Source organism: Glycine soja, chromosome 2, assembly GCF_004193775.1.
Source record: "Glycine soja cultivar W05 chromosome 2, ASM419377v2, whole genome shotgun sequence".
NCBI classification, from domain to species: Eukaryota; Viridiplantae; Streptophyta; class Magnoliopsida; order Fabales; family Fabaceae; genus Glycine; species Glycine soja.
Window position 1 is genome coordinate 12139168 of NC_041003.1, and position 17095 is coordinate 12156262.

General features: G+C 29.5%; 1 protein-coding gene across 1 annotated transcript; it reads left to right on the plus strand.

The window, feature by feature from the left end:
- The first annotated feature begins 8255 nt into the window (after positions 1-8255).
- LOC114387944 (phosphatidylinositol 4-kinase gamma 5-like) lies at positions 8256-11269 on the plus strand. Its single transcript, XM_028348238.1, has 2 exons — positions 8256-8592; positions 8784-11269. Exon 2 carries the CDS (start codon positions 8962-8964, stop codon positions 10882-10884), a length of 1923 nt encoding a protein of 640 aa, XP_028204039.1. The 5' UTR covers positions 8256-8592; positions 8784-8961; the 3' UTR covers positions 10885-11269.
- Positions 11270-17095: the final 5826 nt, after the last annotated feature.

Below are 17095 nucleotides of genomic sequence, written 5' to 3' on the forward strand. Positions count from 1 at the left end.
GAATACTTATAACACTATTATTATCTAAAAATCTAAAAACTCATTTAATTAATAAAATTTTATTTTAGAAGTGATTTATAAATATTTCATTATAGTATAATTTATTTAATAAGAAACTAACAATAATTAAAAATATTAAATTTATTTAAATTATATAATTAATTAAAAAAACTTAATTTGATATAAAAGTTATGTGTCATAAAGTGATAAAGACATGCAATTATATATATATATATATAAGAAAATAATATCTATAAAAGTTGTCCTATTTTTAAAAATAAAGATACAAATTTATAATATAAAAATAAATAGAAAAATCAATAATTCGGCATGATGGTTTTGTAACTTGTCTAGGTATTGTACTATGTTGTTTGTTTATTGGGTGGGTTAATTTCATTTATGGTATTCATACGTAATCTTTATTAAAACGTGTGCTGATCGATTAAAACTTTACTATGGCATAAACTTTTTGCCTACATATAGAGCACGCTTTGTACTGCTTGTACCACAACTTGTTGTGTGCGTATAAGAAAACTGTGAAACTAATAATTCTAGGCAACACTTTTATGTAATTTTAATGGATAAGAATTACTCATAGACAGTGATATGGCACTAACTAAGCCAAATCGGCATGCCCAAAATATGTGGCAATGGATATACATTCACTCGCTTCTGTTGTGTATCAAAAGTACTGACAAATGCACGTACCTAACAAGGGTGATCATTAACAACAAAATCATGGTCATGCCCATTTTCATCAATATTTAATAACCATTTCGGTCCCTCCATGTGTTGTGCTTTTTCATATGCAACCATGCATGCTTGTTGGTGATGCAATACTTGAATCAATGAATCCCCAAACAGTGCTATCCATAGCTACACATTCTTCCTTCATAATAGGGTTTGCACAAAACAGTGATAAAAAAAGTTATTATATTGTTGGTTTGGATGTAGATTAATTACCTCATCCAGTTAAGATGTGGTTTTCATGAAATTGGTTTGGTCTATGATTGTTTTGATATTTTCATTCATTCAATGATTCTTACATGTAATATGAAACAGTGACTACTGAATATTATGAAAATGTGTATATTTGCATGCGTACAAACAGTTACAAACGTACGTACATACATGACGTCTTCGTAAACACGATATATATGAATTATTGCTCACATATAAAAGATATAATATTCCACACAGTTTTGATTTTAATTTTCTCATATAATAACACACATGCCACAAATAAAAAAAAAACGACTAAATTAAAAGCACCATCTATATCATATTGATTTAGAGATTTTTATTATAGATAGTCACACAAAAATTATATATTTAAAAGAAACAAAATAGAAGTGAATCTAACAAATTTTAAATATATTCATATATATATATATATATATGAATTATTGCTCACATATAAAAGATATAGTATTCCATACAGTTTTGATTTTAATTTTCTCATATAATAACACACACGCCACAAATAAAAAAACCCGACTAAATTAAAAACACCCTCTATATCATATTGATTCAGAGATTTTTATTATAGATAGTCACTCAAAAATTATATATTTAAAAGAAACAAAATAGAAGTGAATCTAACAAATTTTAAATATATATGTATATATATATATATATATATATATATATATATGAATATAAATATTGCACAGTACATATTATTATTTTCAAAATAACTTATGCTTTCAGTTTTTTGGTAAAACTTATGCTTTTACTTAAATTATAATTTATTTGACTAACTCATAAATTTGTTTAACTAAAATTAAGATATTTGGTAAACATTTTTTTCATTAACTTAGAATATTTTTTCAAAAGTTACTTATGTAATGCTTGAGCTTGTAATTTATTATTTTTTTTTATCTTTAACACTTTAATAAAATTCTATATATTTTATTTAAATATTATACTGTTTATCTTAGCTATTATATTTTTATTTTTCAATAAAAAAATATGTTAAAATAAAAAAGTAACCAAAAAACTTTAAAATATAATCGTAAAAATAATTTTTAATCTAGAAGATAAAAAAATATTTAAAAAATTAAAAATCATGTCAGTATTTTTTATATTGTTTTATATTTATCAATTTTGGAATAATAAATTTTATCAAACACTTTAACAAGCTAAGAATTTTTAGGGGTAAACTATCTTTTATTTTAATTAAATTTTCAGTTATTTAACTAACAATTTAATTAGAATGCATTGACAATATACATATTTCTTACATTATCATCTAATTATAAATAACTATATTTGATAATTTTATTGTATTTTAAAATAATCACACTAAAAATAGTGTCAAGTAAGAAAAAAAAAGATGAATCCTAAGATAATAAGAGTAGACCATGGCCCCACGTTTACTCAAAATAATGTATAAACACTATTTCTTATATTAAATATATACATATATATAGATTTATTATATAATATAATTATATATTGGAAAATTTGTTTATTTTCAACTCCTTCCTTGTCCACTCTTTGAATTTGTTTCTACCAACAATAATTAAACTATACCAAAATTTTAAAGATTAATTCTATACACGACATAAATAATTAATTAATATGCAGTGGGGATTCTGATAAAAAAAATATTAAATGAAAGATCACTCTGTAAAGTGTGATAATATATGAATCATCAAGAAATTAATAATAAGAGATATTATAATATGTAATGTATATGTGGTGATAAAATAATTAATGATTAATATAGTCTCTACTTTAAAAAAGTTTGAAAACATTTTGTGTAAAAATTTCCATCTAATAATAAAAAATAATAAAATAAACCCTGAATTAATCCGAGATACAAATTATTCCTTTTAATTTAATCTAGAATGATTTTCAATGCTACTTCTAACAAATCGGCTTATGAGACTTCTTTTCCCCCTTTTTTTTAACTTTAAGAAATGTAACTTATGATGGGACCCTTGATGACAAGTTGCATGAGTTGAAAAGGATAAAGACACTTCAAGGATCCATAAAAGCGCAAAGCAGCATTTTGTTTTAACTAATTTTTATGTTTTTCCCCTTTCACCTTCCAATTTATAAGTAAAAAGAATACTCTAATTTTTTATTTCCAAGAAAAAAGAGAAAATAGTTATTGTAAAATCATACGCATTGTGTGCATCCAAGGTCACAAAGGCTGTATAACTTTTAAACTTAGAATTTACACTTTTCTCCAGTAAGTCATATATTTTATTGAAATACATAACATTATAGTATTTAATGAAATGTAATTTTAGATTCCATATTACACGGGTTTATATATTTTATTTGTATAACTTAAGTTGTTAATTCTTTAATTAATGAACTGGTCCATTTTTTTAATGAATGTGTTATTTTATATTTTTAAGAGTTGAATTTACTGTCAATTAACAAAAAATTAATCATCTCATATATGACTTTTTAAATAATTGTTATAAAAACTAGCAAACTTATCATATAGTTTAACAATTATTTACATTATAGTATATTTTAAACTGTATTTTTCATATTGAAAATAAAAATTTTCTTATACTTATTATAACGCCATCGACATTGAGACGGATAAAACATATTCATAAAAGGAAAATTTCTATTATTTATCCATGTATGGTTACATAAACAAATATGTCCAGATTTGATATTTAAAACCTAGTTTGCAATTTTTTTATAATAAAAATCAACCTCTAATTTAATGTTGCTTCCTTTTCCTTATTACTTCCCCTCTTACTTTCATTTTCTCATACTTTTTTTAATATGCAAAAATATATATTTATATATATAGATATATAGATATAGATATGTGATAAAGGGGTACCAAAACCCATGTGCAAATAGAGCACAATCCAAAGTGGAGTACATAAAAGTAGTTAATTCATTCTCTCATATAAAAATACCTAATAGCTAGGCTTATAATGGTATTTTAATATGCAAGTAGCTAAATTGATTGAATAGGATGAGTGATTATAATTTTTTTAATATTGTATTTAATTTATATGAATAAAAGAAAATGCACAATATGCAAAACTTTGGCAGAAATCCAGTGCCCACTCTTGTCTTCTACTTATACCTTGTCTCAGCACACATGGCTTGAATCAGCCCACAGTTCATAATATTGATTCCCGCACCACTTCAAAATGCGGCATATACTCATAATTAAATAAAAGAGATATTATATTAATAAATATTTCGAAAAGAGAAAAATATTAATGATCATAGTATATTTAAAAAAATATAAATTTAAGATAAATTTATTATTATTAATTAAATTAATTATTTTTCTTAAAGTTAATAAATTAAGTAATTAAATTTTATAAATAAAAAAATGAGTTAATATTAAATTACTTAGATCAGAGCACTACTTTTTTATGTTTTTTTTACATTATAGCATTGTTTTATTATCTTTTTGGATGGTATAGCTTTGTTTGTAAGAGAAATGTTAACAATTAATTTTTTTAACACTCTCTCTTGTATATATTCTTTGTTATTAATAGAAATATATCAAAACTAAAAAATTATAAGTCTCATTTTTAATAAAATTTAATATTTTTTTATAATTTTAACTAATAAAAATATGTTAAAAATGTCTTACAAGAATGTATTTTAACACACTTCATGGAATTAATAAAGATGGAGGCAAATTCTCATCAATGGGGGAACATAACCGCTTACCCAAAATTAAATAAAGCAACCCAAGTGGGGCCAAAGTTAGATTTATTTATTGTATGTATTTATTCTCTTTTGGACATTATTAAATAAATAAAATTAAATTAATTCATATTTCAAGACAATTGTTGATTAAAAATGTTAATCAGTATCTTTAAAATATTGGTTAAAAAATTATTATTATTTTGTTAAAATACATAAAATTATATTATTTATAATTTTTTATATTTCTCAATTTTTATAGTAAATATTTTTTAAATAACGTCTTTAACAAGATTTATTGGGTTTGATTTTATCATCACATCATGTTTCTTCCATTTAAGATAAAGTTTGTGCATGCCAATTCAGGGGTGAGTCAATGCTGAGAAGCAATTCTCATCTGCTGCAGATCGCATTAGCAGTTAGATTGAAAGCGATGTCGTCTAGATCAACCGTCCGATCTCGTGGCTGTGTTCGTCCATTTGGTTCGTACGATCAAATTCTCTTTACCAAAATTAATAGTATTACCAAATACCCTGACAATTTGTAATGTGATAGGTATTGGTAAAAACAAAATATTGGAAGAGAGAATTAATAAATATAAAATAATACTCACAAAATTTTATTGTTTTCAACATGTTCAATAAAAGATAGTGTACTTAAAAAAAATGTGATAGTACATTTAAGAAAATAAGAGAGAAAATGTTTAAAAATATATTCTTTAACATTTTTTTAATAATTTTTTAAGAAGAGGGTTAGTAATACATTTTTAAATTCATTTCTTTAGATATATTTTCTCTTATAGAATTAAAATTTATTAAAAATTATCAAATTATAAAAAAAAGTTAGTAAATAAGAGATGAAACTCACCAAAATTTATAATTTTTAATAAATTTCAAGAAGAATGTATTATTAATATTTATCTTTTTGAAAAAAATTTAATTAATTAAAATTTATATAAAATAAAAAAATAAAAAAATAAAAAAAGATCTGAAATCTATACAATTTTATTATTTTAAATAAATTTTAATCAATAAAAAATATATTCAAACATGTCAAATAATATGTTCTTAAGCTTTGTAAATTATAACATTGATTAAATGATAAAATCAGAAAATAGAAAAAAAGTTCTTAACCTTTCTCAAAATAAAAAGTACAGGATCTAGATGACAATTCATAGTTTCTTACATTCAATTCGAACGGTACAAATATAGAAACCCATGATCTTACAGTAGGACCCAAAGCAAAAGGGCTATTTAATTTTACTTTTTGGTCAAAGTATTTTCGTTTGACTCAACGGTATTTATAGTTTTTCTTTTTGTTTGGGTTGTGTGATTTTATTTTTTCAACTGTTTGATTTAATTTTTTTTTCCAATTTCAAAATTCAATAAATTTAGTCCTCATCAATTATCATTTTCTTTAAATCCTTAAACTTTTATCTTAAAATATTAAGTTTAATGTCTATGCAAACCAGTTATTTTAAAAGAATTTTATATGTTTATCTAACTATAAATTATATTTAAATTATTTTAAAATAATTATTTTAAAAATCATCATACTTATCATATATAATAGATTATAATTAGATGATTTATAAAACTTATTATATAACCTTTTTCTCTAAAATATTTACAAGTTAACTTAATTATACTATCGTCTATTCAAAATTCATTAATTTAATAATTAAATGCTATTCAATTTCAAAATATTAATTTTATATTAAAAATTATTTTAAAAAAATATATTAAAAATTAATTTTATACTCCTCACGGATAGTTTGTAATATTTTTAATTGTCAATGATATATTTTTACAAAAAAAAAAATCTCTATACTACTCAATGATATATAAGTTTTAAAATTCAAATATTATAACTTAATTTTATATTTATTTTAATTTATCATTTATTTATATTTATATTAAGTTTAAAATAATTTTATATCAGAGTTTAAATTAATTGTTATAAATCATAAACTCAACAAATATATATTTTTGGAGACAATTTTAGATGAAACACAATTAAATGCTAAATGAACATATTTTTTTAGCAGCAATTAAGACCTTGATTTACCACATTATAAACGTAGAAAAAATTATGTATTTACATTATAAAAAAATTTATACAATCGTCTATTGTTGACTTTTGAAATAATAATATATAATTGAATAACATACAAAATTATTTTACAATGTATAAATATTAACTTTTTATAAATAACTAACCCCTTTTATTTCTGGTACTGCAAAACGCTTATATCATATCATTAATTAGTCAGATATCAATACAATGAGAGAGATAATCAAATAATTGTGGACTAACAGAGAATCAAGACACCCTTACAAAGATATGAATGACCTTATTCACTTACCCATGAGCATTAACTAGTCCATTTTATTAAGTTTAATCTTGATTGACATTTATAATACTACATCAAGCCCTTTGTATTAAGAAATAAAAAATAGTATTCTTAGTATCCAAGAAAAAAGAAATAAAAAATAATACTTTTTGTCTTAATTATAAGAAACATAAAATTACTTTTTAAGTGTATTAGTTGTTAAATTAATTTTTTTTGATGAAATAAATAGATTTTTTTATATTAATTATAAGATTTGTTAATGACATACACTCATTAGTTGCAAAAATGATCTTTTATTATAACTATCACTTAAACCTTTTAATGCTATAGATAGTTTTAGAATAAAATTAAAATTAATGATATCAATTAAAATTATTTTTTTTAGAGGTTAATTAATGTAATCCCTTTATTAATTTTAATGAATTAAACATTTATTTGTTATAAATATGGTAAGTGTAAATGATGTGAAAACAAGTTATAGAGCGAAAAAATTAAGGGTGAGTTTGGTTTGCATTTTTATTTTTTGAAAAATATTTTTATTTTTAAAAGATTAGAATTTTGAAAATACGTTTGGTTTGACTTTTTATTTTCTACTTGCAAGAATAAAAGTGTCTTTTTGAAAGAAAATATATTTTTAAATTTGCTTAAATTATATTTTTTTGTCATCATATTTTCATTTTACTCAAAATGAGATTTCTGGTTTTAACTGAAAATACTAAAAATAATATTTTATTATTTTTATTTTTGGTTCGTTTGAAAAAATATTTTCATAGAAAATAAAAACAGAAATCCAACCAAATACATTTTCATCACCATTTTTTATTTTCAAGTAAAAAAAAAACAAAAAAAAAAACAACAAATTCAAACACTCCCAAAATATATGCTTATCCATGTACCATCACTCATCTACAACTAGTAGTATTTTTGGTGAAGGTTAGTTTCGGCATTGACCAATCACACGTGTGAAAAACGCGTGGGCGTGGGCGTGGGCAGAACGGACGACTCAAAAACACCGCACAACATTGGCGAACCCACTCCCCCCATTTCGCTAACTCTCCTTCCTGGACGGTGACTCATCCTCCACGTCACCCTCCCCCACCACGTGTCGTCAATCGCACGGCCACTATCCAACGGCCCCGAACCCCGTTTCTAGACCCTTCTTCTCCCCGAGAGTGGTCAGGTTCTAACCATGGTTAGTTCCCTAACCGCACTCCCCGCACCGGGTTAAAGCAAGAAGGAACGCTTCGAGCGTGAGCGTGAGCGAGAAATACAAAGCACAAGATAAAAAAAATTAAAATTTATAAAAAAGAAAGAAGAGAGATTATAGAAAGCGAAAGAGAGAGGGTTCAAGTTCAACAAGCCTCTCTTCTTTGTGTTCTTGCGAAGAAGAAAAATCCCTCCGAGTCAACTCGGACGAGTTGCCTCATCGTACGGTTCCTTCCTCGGACTCTTTCCTCTTCTTCCCCTTCCGAATCACCGTTCGCAGGGTTTTGCTCTCTCTCTCTCTCTGTCTCTCGCTTCGTTTCTAGTTCAGATCTCGCATTGGCTTCAGCTGAAACCACGCGGTTTAATTTCATTCCCTTAAATTAGGGGTATGTTCTATCTTTTCTCTCAAAATCCTAATTCATTGTTCCCTTAACAGTTTTAATTTTTTTTTTTATAATTATTAATTATAGTTATTATTAAGTTTCAATAAAGATTGAATCTAGTCGTGTTTTTTCGTATATTTCATGTTTATGAATTGTAATTTTAGACTTAATATATATATTATATATATATGCAGATTTATCTTATGTCGAAACACTTGAAGTGATGATGGTGTGGTTGTTGTGAGAAATTAATGATCGTTGAGGGTGTGGGACATTGGTACAGAGCTTTCAGTGTAGTTGACAACTACCTAGGAGGGAAGAAGAGGAATCTTTCTTCCGCCGTTGTCGTGTGCCGTGGTTGTTGTACTGTTGATGTCTCGGAAACTCGACAGCCCTGTGCAGACTCAGATGGCTGTGGCAGTGATAAGGAGCAGTCCACTTGGGAGAGAGTACCACGGGAAGCAACCCGCGGGTCGGAGGCGCGTGTTCGTGCAGACGGAGAAAGGGTGTGTGTTGGGTATGGATTTGGATCGTGGTGACAATGTGCACACTGTTAAGAGGAGGCTGCAGCTTGCCCTCAATGTTCCGGTTGATGAGAGTTATCTCACTTTTGGGGATATGGTCTTCAAGAATGACCTTAGTGCTGTTCGGAACGATACCCCCCTTTTGCTCACTAGGGGGAAGAATACTCATATGCCTAGGAGTTCCTCCACCCCATGTCTATCGCCAAAGGGGAGGGACATTGATAAAAGTGGGCCTATTGAGATATTGGGACAGTCGAATCGGCTTGATGGGATCAAGCACATGATCAAGGACATTATGAAGGCGATTAAGATGGGGATTGAACCGATTCCGGTGCATAGTGGGCTTGGAGGTGCTTACTATTTCAGAAACAGTAAGGGGGATAGTGTTGCAATTGTGAAGCCAACCGATGAGGAGCCTTTTGCCCCGAATAACCCGAAAGGTTTTGTTGGCAAGGCGCTTGGGCAGCCTGGGCTGAAGCGATCTGTTCGGGTCGGGGAGACCGGATTTAGAGAGGTTGCTGCTTATCTTCTTGATTATGATCATTTTGCTAATGTGCCTCCTACTGCGTTGGTGAAGATTACCCACTCGGTGTTCAATGTGAATGATGGTGTCAATGGGAACAATTTATGGAGGAAAAGGCTGTTTAGCAAGATTGCGTCTTTCCAGCAGTTTATCCCTCATGATTTTGATGCCAGTGATCATGGGACATCGAGCTTCCCTGTTGCTTCTGTGCATCGTATAGGGATTTTGGACATTAGGATTCTTAACACGGATAGGCATGCTGGGAACTTGTTGGTTAGGAAACTTGATGGCATCGGGAGTTTTGGTCAGGTGGAGTTGATTCCCATTGATCACGGGCTCTGCCTGCCTGAAACTTTGGAGGATCCATATTTTGAGTGGATTCATTGGCCACAGGCTTCCATTCCATTCTCGGAGGATGAGCTTGCCTATATTGAAGATCTTGACCCTTATCATGATTGTGAGATGCTGAGAAGGGAACTGCCGATGATCCGAGAGGCATGTCTCAGAGTCTTGGTGCTGTGCACTATTTTCCTCAAGGAGGCTGCGGCTTATGGCCTTTGCCTTGCTGAAATTGGAGAGATGATGACTAGGGAGTTCCGCAGGGGTGAGGAGGAGCCCAGTGAACTTGAGGTTGTTTGTTTGGAGGCAAGGAAGATAGTGGTGGAAAGAGACAGGGAGGAACTGTCTCCCAGGTCTGAGATGAGAGATGATGAGTTTCTGTTTGATATAGATTATTATGATGAATTTGGATCAGATTTTACGCCAAAGATGGCAATAGATGACCCTTTAACCAGAGCAACTTTTCTGCCTGCACTTGGGAATGGGCAGTCTCGTAACCCGCTTTCCAAATTGGATGAATGCATTGAGGAGGAAGAGGAGGAAGCTGAGGGAGAATCTCCTCAGGGGTTTGTTACTTCTGCTGCTGAAGAAAAAATCCCAAGTGTTTCAGAACTTTCTGTGTCACTGAAAAATACCATGTTAGATGGGAAAAACCAGAATCAGCAGAAATATTCAGGAGGAAAGGTGGAGAATGGTCATTTTGCAAATACATCATCTGGTCACAAGAGTGCCAATGAGCAGCTTCCTCCAAGCATAAGCTTTGTGGATGTGACAGAAATGACCGAGGATGAATGGCCATTGTTTCTGGAGAAGTTTCAAGAGCTGCTGTATCCGGCATTTGCCAAGAGGAAATCCATAACCTTAGGTCAGAGGCAGAGACAGAGGCTTGGTACTTCCTGCCAGTTTTGAAGTTGAGCGATATGCTGGTATGATAGGAGAGGACTATAGAATGAAGAAGAATAAGGCTTTGTAGGTTTCAGGGAATGAATGAAGGGTTGCTAAGATAGTGTTCTGGTTTATGAGATTTGGATGAGTGCTTTGGTTGGAAACGTCGTAGGAAAACCTGCTGTAAATATACTTGGCATCAGCTAAGTGGTGAGCCGATTAGTTGTTTGTATTTTGATTTCATGATTTCATTTCTTCTTTTCCCCTTCTTCTTCTTTGTAGGATAAAATTGTGAAATGAAATTTGTGTATATAGTCAAATGGCATGTGCCTTGTCTTTTCTCCACTTAATTTGGTGTCTGCCAATGTTTTAAATTGCAATCGGGAGTTCGTCTCGTTTTGTTTCTTGATATTGTGAGAAATTGCGGATAAATATGTGATTGATGCAGCTACAATTGCGACACCAGTACTTAAAAACCTTGATGTTGTGACTGAAATTGCAGTCAGTAGATTATTTTTTAAAGCCTTGGTTCCTGCATATATGTTGTTTTCTGAAAACCCCATAGCACTCTTGCTGCAATGGCATTTCATGTTATTGTAGTACTATCTGCACTCTGAATTACTTTGAAGGATTGTTTAATAACTGTTATATTTTGAGGTTAGAAAGACATCTATATGGTTTTGTTTTCCAAAATCAACCCAGCTTCCTGCTAGTTTGTTTGGTTCGATATTGGTTTGATTCTCTGATAAAATTATTTAGAAGTATTGACCTTGAAAGAATAACTTGACAAGGATTGAGATTAACAAAAAATACTTAATATTTAAGAATGATATTGTAGAAGTGAGTCTAAAAGAATTGATTTCTTTTGGATGGTAAAATAAAGTGTTTTTTTTATTATCTTGAAAGCTATTTTTTTAAAAATTAATTTAATTCACTATAAAAGTAATTTTCTTCATTCTACCGTGAGTTGTTATAAACTCGGGTTATAAGTGACCTAAATTAGTTGATTTACTGTGAAAGCAATAATTTTATTTGCAGCCAATTCTGGTAACTGGTAAAGCATACTATACTACAGGTTATTAATTTTATTAATCCTGTATGGGATAATTTTATTATTTATTTATTTATGCTTATTCTACATTCATTGTACGCTGGTTCAATACCCAATAATTGATTCAAAGTAGCATGTTTCTAACTTTATGATGAACTATTTGATACAGGTTAAGAAATCATCATCATATCTAGATAACTTGTGTCTAAAAATTCAAGAAGTTTGATGCATTTGGTCACTTCCTTATCTTAGATCATGTTGATGACACTTGTTTTCTTTTATAAAGACATCTAGAGTGGTAGGCGTAGAGGAATCAACACTAATCAAAACCATGGATCTTTATGTTGCCTCGTGCCATATTGCGGCAAATTGATTAAACTAGGTCCCTTTTAGAAACTTATTCCCAAAAAGGGGCTGTTTTGAAACTTTTTCCTGGGGGAGTCTGTTTTTGAAGGGGACTCGCCAATGGAGATGGCGAGTTGGATACGTGGCGGCACCTGGTGGACTCGCCAGTGGAGTTGGCGAGTTGCTGTCCACGTGGCGGGTCCCGCCATTCGTACTGGCGAAATGTTTTTTTACGGAATTTTTTTTTTAACTTCAAACGGGTATAACTTTTGATAGGAATGTCCGTTTGAGACCCATAATATGTCAAAATGCTTGAAATTGAATGAAGAATCTCTTGGCAAATTCCCGAAAGGGATTTGGTCAATTCATGTTTCCAAAAAATGGATTTAAGATTCAACCATCCATTTTTTTAATCTTAAATCCTATTTTTGAGCTACTTAGAGGTGTTTTTTGGAAAAATGAGTTGACCAAATCCCCTTTGGATATTTGTTAAGGGATTTTTTATTCAATTTCGAGCATTTTGACATATTATGGGCCTCAAACTTTATATCAAAAGTTATACCCGTTTGAAGTTAAAAAAATTTTTTCCGTAAAAAAGCATTTCACTAGTACGAATGGCGGGACCCGCCACGTGGACAGCAACTCGCCAACTTCATTGGCGAGTCCACCAGGTGTCGCCACGTGTCCAACTCGCTATCTCCATTGGCGAGTCCCCTCCAGAAACAGACCTCCCTAGGAAAAAGTTTCAAAACAACCCCCTTTTGGGAATAAGTTTCTAAAAGGGGCCTAGTTTGGTCAATTTGCCATTATGCTACTTCCAAGTCCTGCTAAACCGGTCTACTTGTCATTGAGACACGTGAGAACCGGTTGTAACTTGTAAGTTTATTTGTTATATATTTTTTGATGGAAAGTTTATTTATTACATATTAAACCTACGTATGTAGGTAACTCATAAAGTTATATAATTTAAGTAAATTCAGGTATCATATAAAAATTAAGAACGGACTGTCCTAACGCAATTTTAATAATTAGCTTAAGGTGAAAGTTGTTAAATTCATAATAAGATAAGATGTATTTTTTATATGAACTAATGTTAATGGTTTACTTTGGTATTTTCTATTCCAACATACATATATTTAAGAAAAATATATAAAAATTTAGAATTTAATTAAATCAAATTTATTCAAATCACTTAAATAAATTTACGTGGATAAAATGGTCACATTTATTTTACCGTTATCAAATAAAACTTATTAAAAACATCTTCGCCTCAAAACAAGACCGTTCATAACTCTAAAGAATGAATTAAAAACTTAACATGTGAAATAAAATGATAAAAACTACATGTCCAGAACTTCATGCAATTAATACAAAACCTATGTCCTAATATTATATCTTATCAAAGCATTGTGTTGCATCATTCTCTAGCATGAGGTTCTTCATATCCATCCATGTAATCATCTGTTGTCACGAACAAAGTTCAAGACCATTACATGATCCAAACACAAATAACACACAAGGAGTAAGGTATATATTCCTAACTAATAGAGAAAAAAGTGATAATATGGATATACATATCATATAAATGAAATACAAATTACTTTAACACAGTTCATGTCATTCCATCATTTATCATGTAACATCACATCTCAACACTACACGTCTCACATATTTTCACAATATTTACGTACTCAAAGATCAAAACACAATATCACTTAGCCAATCAATATCGATCAATACACAAGCGTTATGTAACAAATATACTAAGACTCAATCTTATATGTAATCTGGTACCATGTCAGTGAAAAATCTCGTCGAGCGTCCATGAGTACATGACAAGACAGACCACACACTAGTAAGTCAAGTAACTCTCACTAGGTAAAATCATAATGAGACCAGTCAGGGTCAGATTGTTTTGCAAGAATACTCCAACCATGTGAGATCGATACAGACTCAAAGGAGTACTTAAATCAGGTGTATTTACCCCCAAAGCCTAGACTTCGAAGAGTCCGTTAGGGCCTCTCTCTCTTGATTCAGGTCTAACCCAAAAAATATTTTAACACACATACTCTATCTATTTACTGTCAAAACACACGAATCCTAAATTGTTCTCAAAATAATTTTAACTCGTTGCGCCTCAAAGTGATTAAACTCATCGGGTTCCCAGAGTGGATCTCATCACAATTCTCGTTGCGCATTAACTTGTCGCCCTTAAAGGGTCTTAGAGTCATGTGATTGTATGATTCATAGCTCACAATTCAATGCACATAACATCTCAATACATGTGTGATCTCACAATTCAACACATACTTAACTTGTCACTTACACAATTTATCACACTCCCATAATCCCAAAATAACACATTATCACGCCTCATGCATCATATACATGTCACATAGTAATAATATTAATATGTTATGTTCATACGATTAAACCCCTTAAACAATTTCACATAATCATATCAAAATCAAATGAATCAAAATCATAGATCAAAAACACAAAAACACCAAGAACACTCAATTTTATCAACTAATTTGCATCAGGGCATCAATTGGCCCGTCAAAAATAATAATCTCATAATTATAATCATAAAGGCATAATTATAATACAATAAATATTTCAAAATAAATTCCAATTTGATTCTCTAAGGATCCCTACACATGTTTATTTTAATCCTAATTACGATAAACTCATCCCTTACCTCTAAGTGGGCTCACGTGTGTAGTCTAGTAGTGATAGCGGTGTCTCTAGTGGTTTCCTAAGATTTTCCAAGTTTTTTTTTTCTCTGGTTGCTCTGCTAGGATTTCCAAGCGTTAAAAAGAAGGAGAAGAGAATGAAGTCTCCATTTCAATGTTTCCGTGCGAAGGACATTTTTCTCACCATAAAAATTAGTTCGCAAATCCCAACGGTGGGGATGTGTGAAAATGAGTTCCAAACCTGATGTTCAAATTTCACAAAGATCCAACGGTTAACAAGTTCGAGATCGTAATTTTAATGAGACAGGTTTAAATGTAGCGGGAAAAAGAGAGCTACGTGCAAGGGACATTTCTCTCACCACATATATTATTTCAAAAATTCCAACGGTAGGAATGTATGAAAATGAGTTATGAACTTGGTGTTTAGATTTCACGACGATCCAATGTTAACGATTTTGAGATCATAGTTTTACTAGAACATATTTGAGTGTTTGAGAGAAAAAAAGAGAATTTTGGGAGAGGGGAAAGGAAAGTGAATTTGAGAGAAAAGAGTATAAAAACATATCGTAAAAGATAAAAATTGACCTAATATGTCTGTCTCTCTTTATAGTTAGGGTACTTTCAGTCTATTATTTATTCTATTGTTTTTTATTTTATAAAAATAAATTTTATTTTATTCCCTATCAAATGAATAAATAAAATATATTTTTTATTTTCTAAAAACATATATTTATTTTATTTACCTTAAATCCATTATTTTAATTAATAAAAATATTTTTTATTATTTATTTAATTACAAAAATCTCATTATTTTTCTAAAACTCTATTTATTTTTAAATAAAATATTTTTTAATTTATTTTACGAAAAAAATAAAATGATATAATTACTTGTTAGTTCTACTAGAATGTTGTTAGTGGAAGATGATTCAAACCTACGATTTTTTTTCTTTTTTGTTTCCTTCTTCCTTCAACTCTTGAAACTTCGTTCCTAATCATCAAATTAATTTTATGATAAATATGTGTAGTATATATTTTTTTTTATATTTTAAAAATGATGATTAATAATATTTTTTTATAATTGGTGAATTTTTATCCTTTACACTGTTATCCTAAGTTTCATAAAGAGAGACAAATAAATTCATTAATCACAAAACTATGAAGACCAAAATTTGTCGTTTTTTTTTGGGTCACTTTTATTCCAAAATTTACCGTTTTTAATACATAAAGATTAAGATAAATTTTGATATTTTATCCTAGTAATTATTTAGTCAATCTACGTAGCGGATGAGAAATCATAATTAACAACGAGTAGTGTATTCAAGTTGGCTTCGTTTTTTTCACAAGTGGCTGCCATCAATCTTCAGTATAATTTCTCTGCCGTCGCATCGATTTGAACGTTTTATTTATTTTTTATATGGTGCTAAGAAGGCAACAAAATATTAAGAAAGCAAATTTCCCTGACAACAAAATATAGAAAAGAAGCAAATCTCCATTTCGATAATTTCTAAAAATGTGACTTATTTAGGGCATTGGTTGAAATGGACACAAGCATTATTTTATGTGCGGGTTGTTAATATTAATCAACTATCCAACAAAGGTTGAAGTGCTACAAAACAAAGGTTGCCGATGCTGATGCAGAAGATACACAAATATTAGCAACCAAACCCAACAAACATCACATGAAATGGTCCCACTATAACCATTGGACCAGAATGTTTTGGCTCTTCATTATGTCGAGAGGCTGAATCCTCCTAATCAATTTCAATTAGTTATTAATGCATCTTATCATCTCTTCAATTCTCTCCTGTCTACAAGAAAAGGAGAGAATAACAAAGCTGCTCTTTTCTCTTCTTTCCCTTGCATCATAATTACACTAAGACTTTACTAATAAAGCTATTGAAAAAATGATGAACTTTTAAGTGTGATTAAATTTTGGATAATGAATTAATTTCATTATCAACTCAAGGGTTGAAGCTTGTGGGAGATACCTTACAGTGGGACTTAAAAGACTCTAATGAGGGTGGTTGCAAAAAAAAAAAAAACACCAAGACTCAATTTGGATTAATTTTTTAAGCATTTATAAAAAAAAATTTCTTCTATAAGTTAAAATTTATATATGCATAAATTAAATTAAGTTTGTTTT